The 17699-nt window shown below is 38.9% G+C and overlaps 1 protein-coding gene across 2 annotated transcripts; it reads right to left on the reverse strand.

Annotated features, from left to right (window-relative positions):
- On the reverse strand, positions 1-9148 carry LOC109988092 (proline-serine-threonine phosphatase-interacting protein 1). Of its 2 annotated transcripts, XM_020639490.3 has the most exons (15): positions 8926-9148; positions 8089-8189; positions 7609-7683; positions 7000-7034; positions 6772-6878; positions 6561-6623; positions 6270-6362; positions 5928-5973; positions 5664-5743; positions 5205-5303; positions 4438-4534; positions 4165-4258; positions 3826-3914; positions 1649-1764; positions 1-1460 (listed from the first exon to the last, which is right to left on the reverse strand). In XM_020639490.3, exons 1-15 carry the CDS (start codon positions 8956-8958, stop codon positions 1329-1331), a joined length of 1260 nt encoding a protein of 419 aa, XP_020495146.1. In that variant the 5' UTR covers positions 8959-9148; the 3' UTR covers positions 1-1328. The 2 variants fall into 2 exon arrangements, with proteins under 2 accessions (XP_020495146.1, XP_020495226.1); XM_020639570.3 differs by lacking the exon at positions 8926-9148 and having other exon boundaries at positions 8069-8189.
- Positions 9149-17699: the final 8551 nt, after the last annotated feature.

Raw genomic sequence — 17699 nt, forward strand, 5'->3', positions numbered from 1 at the left:
TTGACTGTTTGATTGATATTTTATTAGCATGGTTAATACAGTCCAGTTGCTGGTAGACTACCTGAGTTCACAGAAAATAACTTATGGACCACAGACATATTACACTACTGCACTACATATTTACACAGCGTATAATTTAAATATAATGAACAGTCATGGGACTGGTTCATACCGTGCTGAAGCTGCTGGTCAAGAGCAGGTCACATCATGGCTATTTAAGATGTATAACATCACATTTGGCCTACGGCAACATGTGATTGTCAATTGGAGAGGAATTCATTAACGTAACTGTCATTAACGTGATGGTCAGAGTTCAGATGAGTTTTCATTTTGGCTTACACTATACGTTAACACTAGTTGTTCTGCAGTAAGCAGTTGCAACTGAAACATTTTTAGTACGGTGAGTCCTTGTTGATTTGACCAATCATAAACATGCCACCTTCAAATAGTCACAGTTTGTTTGTTTGGTTTGGTAAAATGAAAACTGGATACAGCAGGGAGATGAGATACTTCACAACACAGATCACTACTCAGTTGCTTAGCCTAATCTGCTCACACTGTAGCAGTTAGCTGCGTTTGAGTTGTGTTTGCTAACTTCACTTTTACATTGCATTGTAGCACCAAATTTCTCTCCAAAACAAAAAAGTGTGTAGCAGTTCACTCACTGTGCTTTGTTTCTCTCTCTCTCTCTCTCTCTCTCTCTCTCTCTCTCTCTCTCTCTTTCTCTCTCTCTGTCAATGCAATGCTTTCTGGTTGCTAATCCTCAGGACACCACTGCTATGGCTCAGCAGCTAACAGAGGCAGGCTCCATGGTGTTGTTTGAAAAATGTGAAATTCTCATTGCCAATTACATTGTACCTTGCCATTTAAAGAGAAAATACATTAGTAGACTAGAAATAGCAATTGTATTCATAAAATTAGAATGAAAAAAAAAGAGACTGGATAACGGCAGCATTTAAAATTGAGTACATTATGGTCTTATGTATTCAATTCTACGGCTTTAGATTTAGTTAACAAAACAACGTGCATCATGTAACAGGTTCCAGTCCCAGAGGCCTAGATGGCGCGCAAGTGCTGCCAGGAAATCAGAGACGTATTCAGTGTATTAAGAAAAGCAAGCTGGTTCTGAGACGGTTGGCAAGTTGAACCAGCTCCTCACAGCACTAACACCAGCCCCTGGTTCACTTTGGTGGAAAAAGTAACGAGTCTTGAAGTCTGGCAGTTTGTGACCAGTCAACATTACTTAATGCCCCCCCCCCCCCCTTATGCATATGAATATTCTTTTGGTGTGGTGTTATTTGACTTGTTGTTTGTTTATGTCTGTATGTTCAGATTTTGCGTAGGTAATTTCCTGGCACCAGTCCACTGAGCCCATTCCTCTCCACTGTCCACCAGCCGTCTTCTCCTTGTTCCAACACTCGCACCATGTCTCCTGTACTGACAGACAGCTCGTCCCCCTCCTGACCAGTTAGCATAAACAAAAATGACAAATGTTAGATGACAATAACGTCACTATTCATATTCTCTTTACATACCATACTCTCAGAAAAATTGTACTTAACCAGTTGACAAACTAATTTTCATGTCAAGTTCTTGAATTAGTATTGTTAATATTTATGAGAGTAAATAAAATCTTCATAGTGTTCACCCGTGCTGCGTATTCATATAGTGCAACATAAATGTCTCCGTCAGCTTGCTCAGTGTCCAGTGGTGCTGCACGCTGGAGGCCTGGCAGAGGTGCATATCCATCATCTGAGCTCTCCACTGAAGTCAGAGTGAAAGCAAATACACAATTGTATTCTTATAAAAGACAAGACCTTACACAGGTTGGACACAATTGCACTACAGCTAATGGTGGTATTCAACCAATTCCTGGCTGACTAAACCATTTGATAGTGTTAAACATTATAAAATGATGCACAAATTCCAAGCTGAACACTTAAGCTGGCTTTGGTGTCTACGGGGTTGTTAAAATTGATCTTTCACCTTGAATATGGCTCCATTTTCATTTCACTGTTAATATAACTGTTAGGTTAGAATTGCGGCTTCTCCTTTCATATTGAGTAAAACAATCAAACAGTCGTTTAAGCTGGAGTGGGAGGTATTGAATGCCAACATGAGCTGTTGTCTAAAGGCAGCTAATTGATAATCAAATATGTTGTTTTAACTTGAAATATGTCCAATGTCCTCTTGGAGTCATTTTATGGATTTTAAATATTTAGTAAGTGAAAAAGTAATGACATATTATTTTTTATACAGTTTTAAACCCGAAATAGGCTACGTGAGTGTGACATAATAACAGCATTGGAGTGTGACATCGGCCCAGTGAAACCCAAGGGGAAAGTATTTAAAAAATAATATTTAAAAAGTATTCTGTTTTAATTTTAATATAATTGATTCATAATTTGACAATTAACATATAAACCAAATGTTTCTTAAAACATAAACGTTTAAAATTAGCATTTTCAGTTTGTATCGGAAAGTGAAGAAAAAGGCTGATTCGACGGCCTATCAGAATTCTGCCTGTATGATTCTGTGATCATACAGCAAAATTACAGCCGACCAAGTAATAGCAATTTAATGAGAGGAAAGTTTTAAACGAGAGTAAAATGGATCAATCAAACCTTCCTCTAAGTGGGTGGGCTTTAAAATTACTTATGATAAGGACATCACACGCTAGCCAAAACTTTGCCGAACTAGCAAGCTAACGATTTCCTACGATGGAAACCGTGTGTGAATTATCCACGCTGTTTTCAGGATTAACATTTCAGTGAAAAGTTGGAGTTTGGCTAGGTTTACAATTTTTACAAGTGACGGCTGATAAAGATATAAGCCTGGGCTTAATTTTGAGCAGAAAACAAAGTCTTTTGAGGGGCTCCAGAAACTCCAGAAATTACAAGGGAAGCGATATCTATGGATGACAGATTCAACCATCTAATAAGGGTCAGTTCTTAGGCCGCCTTGCCAACTCATTTTGCTCTGGCCGCCGCTGCCACTGTGAAGTTGAGGTTTATTTGAGGAAACGGCCATTGTGCATAATGACCGGTGTTACGGTTTAAACAGTTACCATGTTAACTGGTGAATTTCAGGCAAATGCATCTGTGGCTGGTTACAGCAGATGTTGAAGTTGGGAAGTGTCCTAACTCATAACCAATTTGTCTACTTTTTTAATGGCAAAAATACTCTGTAGATATATGTTTAATGAAAAATTAAACAAAGAGGTGATTGGGATCTGACGACTTTAGACCATATGCTGTAAATATTACAGACTCATTGAAAGTCGCTCTTACACCGGTTATGCAGTGACCGAGCAACTGTAAGCTAAAGCTTCGTGCCAATCGAATAATATTATTTATCAAAAATATTGCTTGTTTGTGGTGATGGGTTCCCAAATGCCATGATCGCTGTTCACGATGTTCCTGACTGAGTAGGCTATCTGTCACTTACTTAGCTGGGGTTGCGGGCTGTTATGAGATCTTGTGCGGTACAATGGTAGGCTACACAATCAATTTGTGTGATGATGCCAGCTATTTTTCTTGTTGTAATTCCCTCCCTCCCCGCTGTTTTCTCATTGCATTGCAAATTGTGATGCCAGAGGTGGACTACACTTTGTCAAACAGAACCTTTGCAGCACAATAGGAGAGGGAATTACAAATTGGGCTGATATTTTGCTTTCTTACTAGAAGGAGTGGCAGTGGTGGTTATAGTCCGCTACTGGTCATGAAATGGTGTTTGTGTGAGGTTAATGAGGCTAAAAACGTCATGACACCCCACAAGAGCTGTTAAAGGGTTCCTATGGGTCCAACACGAGCATGCAGTACTAACCTTCACCAATGGATGTCACTGTTGGTGATGCATTTTCAAGACTGTCGACACTGATCGTCCCAGAACTTGCCAGCAGGCCTTCTGAGAACCTGATTGATCCAGGTCAAGAAAGATATCAGGATACACACACAGTGGCTTCCAGAAACGTTCCGATCATCAGACTAATGATTGTACATAATGGATGCATGTGGTCCTTTCAAACATTTTGAAAGTGAGTGAAGGTATTGATGAAAAATAAACCAGGCAGGAGGGGACAATTAACGTTCCTTGACATTTTCAAAGTTGTACAGTAATAATGCTGTCCCCTCCTGATTCATGTCAAAGCGTATTGCTTCAGACCTCATCGTGTCGCCTCCTCTTTCTTCAAAATGAACTTGGCCATTGCTGTCCCTGGATATGTCTCTCTTGTAGTAGTTCTCGAACACTATGGGCTCTGTGAGCAGAAAAGGGAAGTGAGTGCAAGTGCTTTTTGCCTGCATGTACATAGAATGAAAAAAGGTAACAACTTTAGTTGCACTAAATTTACTTTTTCTTTTAATGAAGTGACACTTTGTTCTCACTTCTCTGATTTTTATTATTATCATAAATGCCTGGCCCGCCATTACAGCTCACCTGGAGGCCTGGACCCTGTGCCCTTCATCTCTATGAAACAGTTGTTGTCTGTTGTGATGTCGCACTGTTCCAGCAGCTTCCTCACTTCCTCGTGAAACTATATTTAAAACAGAAAGCTATTTTTTGGAAATCCCAACTACACTTTTGCAATGTTATTCTATAGCTCAACAAGACATACAAATAGTTCTTTATAGAGACTACTGTGAAGTTCTTTATGCAAAAACAACAACAACAACAACAAAACCCAGGAAGATCAGAAGCATGTGCTTGGCTAAATCTTCCTCAAAATGTTTTCTCTTCCCATTTAAAAAAGTGTCCACTGTATATATCCAGAGCCATGCTAGCATATAGATGCTATATACAGACATGCTTTAGCTACATGATGACATAACATAACATTCTAAATGTGTCAATTTGAGTATTCACATTGTGAAAATGTGCTGTATGTTAATGTTGAGCAGATAGAATATATCCTCAATGAGGAGTGAGCTGTGTTTTCAGTAGTGTGTAAGTAGGAGCACAAACGTGACCCAGCAGCTGTGGTTAGACAAGATGTCGTTTGTTCTGTGAGTTGCCCATGGTAACTATGACCATGACCCAAGTGTTGGGTAGATTTTTTGTAACACACCCACATTAACATCATTAGCAATACATTGCTTCTCAAATTAGAATGAAGCCCACGATGCAGCATGATTTAAAACCTAAACCCTCAGCAGATACATTGATTTCATTTGGCTTTGTATACGTGTAACGGTGTGTAGACTCACCTCGTCGTCTTTGACACACTGCATGGAGAAATGATTGCATTGGTCCCAGAGAGAATACCTGAGCATGCTGATGCGATCTCCCTCAAGTTGCTGGAACACCTGACAAATACATGACGTACACTATGGGTTCATATTTCCAAACTCTTCCAGTAACTGAGTATCAGAAGGAGCTTGATTATTTGCACTTATTGTTTCTCTCTCTCTGTACATGTTCTCAATTAGATACATCTCTGAAATGTCAAGACAGAACTTGACATGTAGGATGCAGTTATTTATAGCCTGACTGAGCATGTGAGGTTCTATTTTTTTAATCATTCACAATTATGCATATTGCATCACTCATCTGCAAAAGGAAATCACACTTTGCGCACCGAGGGGATGTAGTGTAGGGTGTGTTTCTGTGGTTAGAAGCAATTGTGAGATGCGAAAGTGTAAAAAGAAAATAAATCAAACTAGTACCTCACAAGTGCTTCTGTGTGTTTCCTCCCAGTCTTGGCGAATGCTTTCGAGCTGCTCAACGTTGTTAGAGTACAGCTTCTCTGTGAGAGATTAGAGTGATGTTAGAGATGGTTCCATGGTTTGCAGCATTTGCATCAAGTTCTTTCAAAATGTAGATAATCAGTTGTAGCTTCATTGAGAATCATCTGAATACAGTGAAAATAAAAAAATGTTTCCAGGTTAAAAATAGAAGTTCTAGAGAAGAAATGGGTTTTTTGTTGATACCTGCTTCATTTGCTGTCTGTCTGTACTGCTTTGCCCTGTGACGTACCTAAGTGTTATAGATATAACACAGGAAGCGACACGCATGACCCATATGACAAGTTGGCAAGCTGTGTTAACAAACAAGTATATCTGCATCACACCTGAATATAATGATACGTGCATCCAAAGGCTGAAGACATTGAATTTAGTTTGCACATTAGCTGAATTTACAAAAGTGAAACAAATCATTATTCATTGGTTGAATTGCAACAGGCTGAATCACTTTAAAAGATATGTGTTTCATTTCACTCTGTAAACCCCGACTTCACTTTAACAGAATCATGGCTCATTTAGTTATTGCACCTTGTCTGCGTTTTTGGATGTGACAGTTGCTTTCTCAGCCCCCTGCTCAGCCTCATCCGCCTCCCTGCATCTCAGCTCGTAGTTTTTCTTAGACTGTTAAAAAAATAGAGGTAGAAACCACAGGCTGCAGAGTTCCACCACAGACATGATGAGCTAAGTTTGCCTTAGATTCTATTGATAGCCACATTGTATAATGCCATCAAGCGAGTTTCTCCACAAAGAGTAAATAATTCACATTTGATTTTTGTCCAACAATGACTTGAATGATATCAGCTGTGGGTGTTCTCCTACCTCCATAGTCTTCTTGTACCATGTCACCTTTTTCTTCTGAACCTTCTCCATGATGCTTTGGAACTTTAGGGGGTAACAAAAGGGTCAACATGTTGCATGCTACTGTATACATACTCTAACTATCAAACCTCACATTATGTTCGTGAGGCCAAGCAAACCTCATCTCTTCATAATCTACAATCAGTTAAGGGCTGCATTTAGCCCTGTATACCTTCTTCCTTTGCTCTTTCTGCCGTTCTCTGAATGTCTCGATCTTTTTCACCTCCTCTTTCAATATATTAGACAAGTGGATGTGGAAGTTCCCGATGTTCTCGATTTCTGAATCCAGAAATGACAAAATGAGTCATTCTAAACTTTGGACATATAAGAAACATTATTGCAGCAATGTTTAGTGCTCTGGTTGACTTTGTCTAGCATGAAAATAAGTGCATGAACTTACGTGTTTTTAATTGTTCAAAGGATGCTCTCAAGGTGCTGAAAAAAACGATGTATAAGATGAGAGATCATTAAGTGTTCAAGCTGCGTTATATGTTTGCCACAACGAGGCTTAAGATCTTTGCAAACACCCCAAAAAATATTTCAATATTCACCAACAGACATATTTTAAATTTGAAACACAGCTGTCACAAGTATCTTATTCATGACCAATGTGTTATGTGTTTCTTCTTTTTGTTTCCGAGAACACAGTCACAAAAAGCTAAGTGCAAGATGTTGCTACAGTAACCCTCCCCGACACACACACACACACAAACACACAAGTGCCACATACACTTACACCTACATACACTTTTTCCTCTTTCTTTTTCACACACAGAAGTTAACTGTGCCAAATGTGTCGTCTAAAAAGAACATGACTCAAAGGTGCCAGACCTATGTTTTGTTGCAGGTCAGTTTTAACCATGCAGCATTACACCTTATTTCAAACTCCTATCAGTAAAAGAGGAGAATGTAAACATATTTTTATTCATTTTGAAAATACATCATATTTATATACCAAGTGCACAGTATGTCCACTACATTATGTTGATCTCAGTGATGGCTGATTTACCTGATCTCTGTGTGTCCCCCTGCTTTACGAGCAATAATCACCAGTTCTTTCCCATACTTCTCCTCTGCGAGAGCCCTGTGCAGCATGAAAACAAAGTAATATTTAGGGTTTTAGTGATATACAGTTTACATTGCTAAAAATGAAGCATGCATTTTTGTATTTTGTCTTACTTTGCAGAAACTAGGATTTGCACTTTTGCCCAGTTAGCATATGTATGCTTTAGAGGCCCTTCTCTTTTTCATGAAGTATTGCTGACTGACTTTATTTTAGCTACAACTTCAACATTTAACAAGAACCACCTTATAGTGCGATCTTAACTTGTTTATACTGTTCTTTCAGAGCGATCGGGTCATGCAGGTTTCAGGTGTAGTCTTTCTGTGGGGATCATTGCAAACAAACTAACTCAGGTTTACTTTTATTTATACTCATCTAGATGTGTAATTGAAAAAGGAATACGTACATCCTAATTCCCAAATGTACCTCATTTTTAGAAGCTCCTCCACATCTTTGCCCATTTGTCTTCCATCTTGTAACCTCTGGATCAGAGCTTCATAACCGGTATGACACGTGAAGTCCGCGCCCTGTAATGGCAAGACATGGAAAACATTAGAAAATAGCAATTGCTCAAAAGATATTGCAACATGACCTTGAGTCAATCATGGACAAACTATGTGGTAAAAAAAGCAGAACCAGCACAGAGTTAAAAAAAAATAGAGTTGTATATGACTTGGCAACATACTCAGTACTTCATCAAAATGCCCCTCTGAGTAATGCAGATGGATGGTCAAATAAGGCAACAAGTGACAGTGTGTCAAATGACAGTCATTTAAATGCTTAGCTGAGACTTACAGAAAAGAGGAGAATCAGTTTGTCAGATTTATGAACAGTAACTCACCACTCACCTTGGGTAACTAAAAAAACTGAACGAAGACATTTTTTTTCATGATTAGGGAAGTTTTTACTTCTACACTGTTCTACAATTTGCTTTCATGCTGCAGCTTTTCTTCCCTGCTTATGATCATAACCTTAAAACGGAATGAATAAGTGACAATAAATGTAGGCAACTTTAGGTATGCAGATGAATAGTATATGTTAGAATATAATATGTAAACTAAATGCAGGGTGACATGCCTTGACAATCAAGTGTTGTCAAAAATGTCTATACTATAAAAACAGGTTTTAGTTTAGTGTATGTATAATGTTTGTTCAGTGTTAAAACCCCAAAGACAAATAACTGTATGCATATAAGGATAGTAATGGTCTTTGAGTTTCAAGGGCAGTCTCTGTAAAGCTTCAGAGCTAAAAAAACACACTTACCCAGAAGGCATCTTTAAACATCAGTGGTGCCATCACAGCGGTGACTTCCTTGGACTGAACAAAGTTGCTTTCCTCAGGATGAACTTATCTTTTCAAGGATTATAATCAAGTTGTAGAAGATCATGGGGACACTCAGTCAAATAAACTGTGTGTAAAACTGTGAGTGGCCCAAACTTCAGTGAGTCATTTTGAATGAGGAAGAGCTTCTGTCCCATGATGTCACTGACCACAGAAAGCTCAGCCCCTGTGTGAGACATGCATCTCTTTCGCTATCATTTGGAGGACAAAAATGATCTCGTTTGAAGGGTTTCTCTGGCTTCCTCATTATGTTTTGATGGAATATGTTTGCTGCAGGTCGGCACTGTATTAGTTGAAATGTTGTCCTTCAGGTAACAAACAGTGACAGACTTGCACATTAATACATTTATGTTTCAGTAAAAGCTGCTGTGGTTTTTACTGTGACTGCTGGCTCAACGTTTAGCAGCTGCTAGCTAGCACTTAGTTGTACAAAATTAAGTATTTTTGTAGGCCAGCCCTGAAATTAGCATTGCCATCGGGCCTTCCAAAAAAAGGCTTAGGGATTTTTGCATCAGATTTTGGATCATTGCAGAAAACAAGCTCTGTGGCAAACACACATTTATTACACTGTCACGTTTGGTTCAGAAAGATAATATTCACAAATGAAGACCACTTTTATGGTGTTTGAAGTGTTAATGCATTCCCCAGAAGTAAAAAGCTAACATTATGCTACTATCGAACTACACCATGGTCGCATGGCTTCAACATCACCAAAACCATGCTTCAGGATGTCTCCAATGAGCTAACTAGCAATTTTGACTAGATAGCGAAACTGTAGCCTACTAAATTAACATTTATAAAAAAATGTAAGAGTTTGCAAGAGCACAGGAAAACATGACTTAAGGCCGTAAGCTGGACTAGTGAGAGAACGTGTCCGGCATAACGTTTAATGCACTGTTGTTAGCAATTGCCTATTTTAAGGACACGTATAAACTTCAAAATTCACAAATGAGGGTATTCACTAACGTATTTAATGTCGTACAACAAAATCTCTTATGCTTGTGTTAACCAAAGACCTTATGTCAGGCATCCAACCACCAACCCATTCAAAAAAAAACATTGAGTTTGAGGCAAACGACCCCATTGTGCTAAAATGCTAACTTACTTCTTGGTTTTAGAACTCATTCCTGTGGCACTCTCTTGTCTTATATTTTTTAAAACTTATTATGATACTTTTGATTTTATTTAACTACTTTACTTACCTTAGTATAACAAAAATATATTTTGACATAATGATTACATTGCATTATATGGCTCACGTTGTTTATTAGTGCCCTTTAACGTCAAAAGACCCCAAAGTAGGTTAAATTGGGAAAATAAAAAGATTAATACATGGGAATTAGTCAACCATTTCAAATTCTTGTATTTTGTTTTACAAGAGCTCTGAAAGGTTTGCTGCAAACGGTCTTAAAAACTGTTGTTTCCAGTGACCACCACAAGAGGGAGACAGAGACCTTTCTAAAACATCTCAAACAAACCCAGTTTAGACTTCATGCTAAAAGTCCCTCACCGTTAGGTCAGTAGTTCTAAAATCTCCACAGGGGGTTGGATATGAAATCCGAAATCTCTGACCCTTGTTAAAATGAATACAAATCTGTGCCTCAGGCATCTCTGCAGGACGACATGGAGACACGTGAATGAGCACATAGAAGCTTATTATTGATTTTCAAAGTGAGGAGAAGGACAGACAGTGGTGTCTCTCACCAGCCGCTCAATGAGATGTGTGAAAATCTTTGGCTCTCTCTCAAAGCTGGGGGATCATCACACACCTAACAACACATTAAAGGGTCAATCCAAATCATTGAAGCCAAGTGAGAAAAACTGAGGTTAGCTCACCGTTTGTGCTTGTTTTATAGTTACATGTTTTCTTAATAATGAAGCACGATTGGCTAAAATTCTGTATTTTCAATTGATACACAAATGTTTAATTTATTAATTGATTGGACTAAATCTTCATATGCCCTGTCTTGTGACACCTATTTTTAATTCAAAAGAAATTAAATTATTTAAACTGATTTGTTTTCAGCTTTGTGAAAAATATTTCTCTTAAAAAATCCAAAAGGTTTATAACTGTTTATTCAATTTAAGAATCATGAATATATACTTTATAAAGGGTATCCATTATGTCAATTTGTATTATTTTAGTATGGATTCAATTTGCTTCACAAAAAAATCTAATTGTCTAATATTTTAAATTTAATACATCTAAAGCTTTGCCAGTTTCCCATCTTCTTGTAGTGGCCATCTTTGGGTTCATGAAGGTGTAAGAATTCAGTTTTCCCACTTGGAAAGACTAAACATCTACCAGTTAGAGCGGAGATAATCCTCCCAGGCTGAGGCTTACAAGTTCGCACGTCGAGATGGCTGGGTCCGTGCTGCCCGGCCTTAGCTGTGACCCCGTTTGAGGCCTCTAATGGAGGGACAAGCTCTGGGAATCAGCTGTGCTACCAGGGCTCTGCACACTATCACACACTGATACACACATACACCCACACACACACACACACACACACACACACACACCCACACACACACACTGACACACACACACACACACACACCCACACACACACACACACACACACACACACACACACACACACACACACACACACACACACACACACACACACACACATGTTTCCTACCCCTCTCTCACTCGTTTTCTCTCCCCACCTCTCACTCCCAGGAGTGGCAGTTATTGAACTGTGACAAACGAGCCGTGTCAGAGCAGCCCCCCTACCTGGGGGATTGGCTAAATGACCTTTCCATTACCCAACCACTGCTGTATTCCCCCTCCACAGATAGAGTTACACGCATAGCCACAAAGCCCATTTACTAGGACCAGTGTCACCATTGCTGCCATTAGCCACTACATATTTTTGTCTTCTTTTTTTTTTTTTTTTTTTTTACAATTATTTTCCTTCTAATTACTTATTTAACTTCACATCCGCTGATATCTTTAGCTGCATAATATGCGGTTGTTTATATCAGTTCTTTGTCTATACACTTCTTAGTGGTGGGGATGTGGACCACGCATGTGGGGTGAGTGATAAACGTGATGTCAGAGGCAGATTTTGTGGCGCTTGCTTGGGTTTCAGGACATCTGTGGGTTATATTCTGCGTGTGTATGAGAGAGAGAGAGAGAGAGAGAGAGAGAGGCTGGTCCGCAGAGTGTGCGGCTTAACAGGTTTTCACACATTCTCCAACCTCGTAACTTGCTAATCCCCTGCTGACCATAGGCACCATCCCTGAATCTCGACAGATACTTCAGGAACAAGTCTGAAGAGGAGAATGAAGAGGTGGGTGAGAGGAGAGGAGTGGAAAGGTTAAAAGTGTAGGTTCATTATGAGAGGGAGAGAGAGAAGAGAAAGAGGAGGGCTTGAAGTGAGGAGAAAGCAGGGGCAGAGGGAAGTGAAAGAAGTAAAGGAGAGCGGGTAAAAGTCAAAGAAAAGAGGGGCTGGATGGAGAGACTGCTGCAGTCTGTTGGATAGGAATGCAATGAAGTGAGTCCTTGGCCACATTAGTGGGAACCTGTTAGGAAGCTGACAGATGCAGAGCTAATGATGTGTAGGCACAAGGGCAGGGCCTGTAGTTGCTAGTGAGGCGATCTGTAGTGGCTGTCATAATACAACTGAAAACCAACAGCTGAGGGAGGAGAAGGAGGAGGAGGAGGGGAGGAGGAGAGGACAGAGTAGAATCACACGGACCCCCAAAGAACGAGCCGAGGGCCTTCTAACGTTTGATCTGCGTTTGGCTTTGAATGAAACATTTATTAGCTGTCTTAATCCTCAGCATTACTGCTTGAAGTCCAGTGTTAATCACTTTGATCCTCATGAGTCTGATATTCCCTGATGTGATTCTCTGGACACTGGGATGAAGGCAGTGTGGGCACACACACACACACACACACACACACACACACACACACACACACACAAACACACTAACACACTAACACACACACGTGTGCCTGTTATGCATGTTTGTGGATTTTCACTTAAATGAATATTTAATATGCACTGATGTCACCAGATGTGACCATGTGTCTGTTTCTTTGATGATTTAAAAGTGTCCTTGCACAAATCAATTACCGGTAATCCTTTTTCAATGAATATTGATTCATATATTTTATTGATATAGTACCAAATCTTCAGACATGCACACAAACATAAAACAAACCTTTGATGATAATCAAAGACTCATAATAGCAGTGACATCTTATATACTTATCTCAAGCCCTTTTCACCAGGTGACTAATTTTCCTGTAGATTAAATTCAGACTAATGGACTAGTCTAAAAGAAAGAAAACACTCAGTCAATATTTAACATGGCTAAACACTGTCCTAAGACATATTGCATGTTGCTTATTTAATTTCTATTTGAAACAGTTCATCACAAAATAACAAAAAAGAGGGATTTTTTTTTTAATGCTGCTGAAATGTGTGACACTTTACCTCACACACTTTGTACTACTCTGCAGGATGTCAAATTGGTTTGCTGTGTGTGGCTAACGTGTGCAGGGCTAGCACCAGCCTTTGGTCTTCCTTGCATGTTAACATCCACATGCCTGTGCCGGATGTGGTTACACATTGCTCAAGCTGAGTGTGCCAGTATACCTACAATGCTCCTATATGAGATGTTATCATTTATTGTTACCCATTTATTCTTTTAAATTGATCAGCAATGTTGTAATGGCATAATCATTGGGTGAAGAAGAATAAGTATTCAATATTCAATTATTCAAAGGTTGAGAAGAGAGGGTAAAGTAGTTTGCCCTAATATTGGAGAGAAACGCTGTGAAAGGGCCTTCTTTGATGCCTCTGTGGTTGATAAAACATGATGAAGTGTCCTCCAGGGAGCCCTCTCAGTGGACAAAACCAAATATTTTTAAGTTAAATTGTTATTACTTCCTTGTGTGTTTTATTAGAAACATAGTAGTTGAAATCATAAAATCAAAAATTAAGTCTTTACCAGCGTTTCAAACTATTTCACTACAACTGTATGAGCGCTGGTGCCCCACCGCATAAAGCAGGTAACCTTTTTTTTATTTTCGCCCCTGCACCTCAAAAGTCTTGAGTCCGCCAGTGTTTGAGCTGATGAGTACTGGTGATGACCCCTGAAAACAGGATGTGTGTCACAAACCACAAATCAGCCTCTCTTCATCATGCTCTTCTCTCCTCTCCTCTCTCTCCCTCCATGATTCCTTCTGTGGGCTGGATTTTTGTGTTATTCTAATTTACCCAGCAGCCATTCTCTCTGTCCTTTTCACCTGCCCCCACATCCTCCCCCACCTGTGTGTCTTTTCTTACACCTCTTGACCATCTTCATCCTGTCTCCTCAGGTCTTTCACTTCTTCTGTCTCCATGTCATCATCCTCCTCTCACCTTCCTCACTGTTCCTCTCCCTCTCTCTCTCCAGCCTCTGCATGTTTCTAGTCCTGCAGGTCTCTCATGACCCGGCCTTTTACCACCACATGCAGCTTGTTTGTGTGGGTGTACTCCTGCACACACCTCTATGTGTGCTTTTACAATATGTGTTTGCATTGTGTGTCCACGCATGTGTTGTAAAGGCAGAGAGGGAAGACTGCTAATTTGCTAAGTGGTTTCCTTCACCTGACAGAGGTAGGAAATTCTGCTTGGCTTCACTCCTCTGATCCAGGCCACAGGGGGAGTCAGAGTCTGCCCAGATGCAGGTCAGCACACATGGACACTCCGTCTGCACAGGCACCTTCAAAGACTTCAAATGGATTGTGTGTGTGTGTGTGTGTGTGTGTGTGTGTGTGTGTGTGTGTGTGTGTGTGTGTGTGTGTGTGTGTGGGGGGGGGGTATGTAGGTGAAAGATGGATTATGTGTGCAGATTTCTTGAGTAAACAGAAATGTAACAATGTTTTTAACTTTCTTAACAGATCAGTTAGAATGAATTCACATGTGTTGATCATCACTTTTCATGATGTTTTTACAACAAAATAAGACGGATTCTTAAAAGTAAGGAAAGCTGAGATTTTTACTTGTTCTTCTATATTGCTGCTCTGATCACAAAAAACTGGACTATGTGCCTCAAAGCAATATTTGAAAATGTGGACATTTTTTGTTTTTACTCCAATATGCATTAAAAAAAAGTTTTTGTATGATATTTACAGCTATTTAGTGAATTATGACAATGTCAACATTATTAATTGTGTCCCTGTAGCAATAAAGTATGAATGAACTAAATACAAAAAGAAAGGTTAAATCTATCAACATAAATTAGGTTTTTTTTCTTTTTTTTGACCCATTATTATGATTTATTTCTGTAATCCAGCCTGTATCCAGCCCTCTCGTGTGATTAATAATCCTGATTGTTTTTGGGATCAAAGTTATCCCAGTTGTATCCAAAAGTAAAAAAAAAATGATTGGAATTTCTGCTTTTATCCAGTTTCATAATCCCTCTTTTCTTTTGAAATACCAAATTTCAAGACTTAATCCTATATTCGTTCAAATGAATTTAGAGGTGATTTGTCAAAGAGGTAATGTAATAAGAAGCTGAGACTTACTAACTTTTGGTCCCTGGTTTGGCTTAAAATACTTTTTTTTACTTGTTTTATTAGACACTCATAACATCTGTTTCTATGGGCTAGACTGTAAATTGTGTGTAAAGGTTGAACTTCTTTCATGAATGAAATTGAAGGAGTGTTTCTAAAACTTGAAAAAATAGAATTTTTATGATTTATTTAATGACTTTTAAAGTCACTGAGAACAGCACATTTAAAATCATGCATACTTTTTGAGTAGACTGCAGGGCTAAATAAACTTGAACCCTAAGGACAATACACACATACAACAGCAGGTGGTGCTGTTGAATTTCTAAATTTGATGTTTGACTTTCCAGCCTTGCACATCTCATCTCTATTCCGGTTCCTTTTGTTTCCTGTTTTTAATATCACAGCACATGTTGAGACCTTTGAGAGAATGATCCTGAGCTCTCTGCTCGTCCACCACATACACATGGACTGAGTCAAAGCTGAGCTGACACAAAATAAATAACATTAACAATACAAAACATACTCAGGTTATTAGATTCTTAATCACCTCAACAGTAAATTAAAACAAATGCACCTGCTTTGTATCATTTGAAATTCTTGGAAATGTAAGTCTTTAATTTTATTTTCTGAATGTCACACTTAAGCAGAAATAAAATCACATTTCCTCTGTACGATGTACGTATTATAAAATAATCAGGTGAATGTACTTCATGTTCTGTACTTTGCATAAACAGCATCAGCTTATAATAATATTAACATCTTGATCCATATATCTATCTCTAAAATCAGATGTTTACAAATTGATTTGACGGACAAAGCAAAGACATAAACTCAGGACAATAACACAATAGACATCAACAGTCAGGCCAAACAAAGAAAGTGCACAACAATAATATAAATGCAAATACAAGGATTAAGAAAGATACAACAGACACGCCTCAAAGGGCAGTTACAGCTGGAAGACAAAACAATTAAAGAAAATTAAATAAAAGATCAAAAGTCAGCAAGGTGATAACAGTATAAAGATAAAGCCAAAGAAGCTTGTGTCAAAGTAGAAGTTCATACTTGTGTCGGACTCACAGTGTAGCAGTGATTTGGTGATGGAGACATGTAGGACTTCTTTAAGGGCCTGCATCAGCAGCTTTATGTGACAGTTTGTGTCTGATGTTTTGTTGCTTGTTGGTAATCCATCAGACATTTCATTGGACTGTAAAACTGAGCACAGCACAGGTTGCATTATTCAGTATTGAAAGATGACTTGAGATTTTTTCAAGCTTTTTTTTGCCTACCACGGTCACAGGTCATATTCCCTTCCTTTATCCTGTTTGTTAAAGTAGCAAAAATATATGACAGAAATACTGATGAATAATGAATGCTGTGTGTTTGAACACACTGATGTAGGTTGTATACCTCCTAATGTCGGGAATTAGAGTCACTCAATATCACAATCAACCACAGAATGACTACATAGATAATACAAGATTATGCAAAACTTAACTTATTATTAACCTGATATTTTAACTATTTTACGTTTCATTTCAAATGTATGCTTTAATTGTAATATTGTGAGAAACCAGTCTTCAAATCTATCCATCTATCACTGTTAGTAGTTTCAAAAAAGGTCTACATTGTTGATTTTGTGCTGTACTCATTTCTTCAATTACTACAGTATTTACATTTAAACTAATGAATCAAAGCTTGCACACTTGCTTTTCCTGTGAAATGTTCTTTTTGCACCACAAAGTCACACAATATACCGCAACATTATGTGATGGTTCCTGTCCCTCGTCTTCTGATTTCAGTTCAAAGTTATTGTTACTGTTTTCACCTCACATACACAATGCACATTCATTTCACAGTATATTCCACACGTTTTCCACACAATGAATTCCTGTAAGTGTAAGTCTTGCTCCATCTTAGAGTGTTTGTTAATGTAGGCAGGCAGGCCCACGTATTGCAGTTCTAGTGGTGTTGTGCGATGCGGTGGTGTGCATGATTATCGACCAGCGTGTCATGCAGGATAAGGCCCAGCGTGCCTCTGTTGACTGCTTTGCGGTCAGCACTGCAGGGAGCAGGATTGTGGTTAGCCTACAGACAGCCAAGGCTGTGTAAGAAGATCAGCTGTATGTTTGTGTCTGTGTGCATGTGTGTGTAGGCTTGTGTTTGTGTGTAT

The sequence above is a fragment of the Labrus bergylta genome, chromosome 3 (genome assembly GCF_963930695.1).
Source record: "Labrus bergylta chromosome 3, fLabBer1.1, whole genome shotgun sequence".
NCBI classification, from domain to species: domain Eukaryota; kingdom Metazoa; phylum Chordata; class Actinopteri; order Labriformes; family Labridae; genus Labrus; species Labrus bergylta.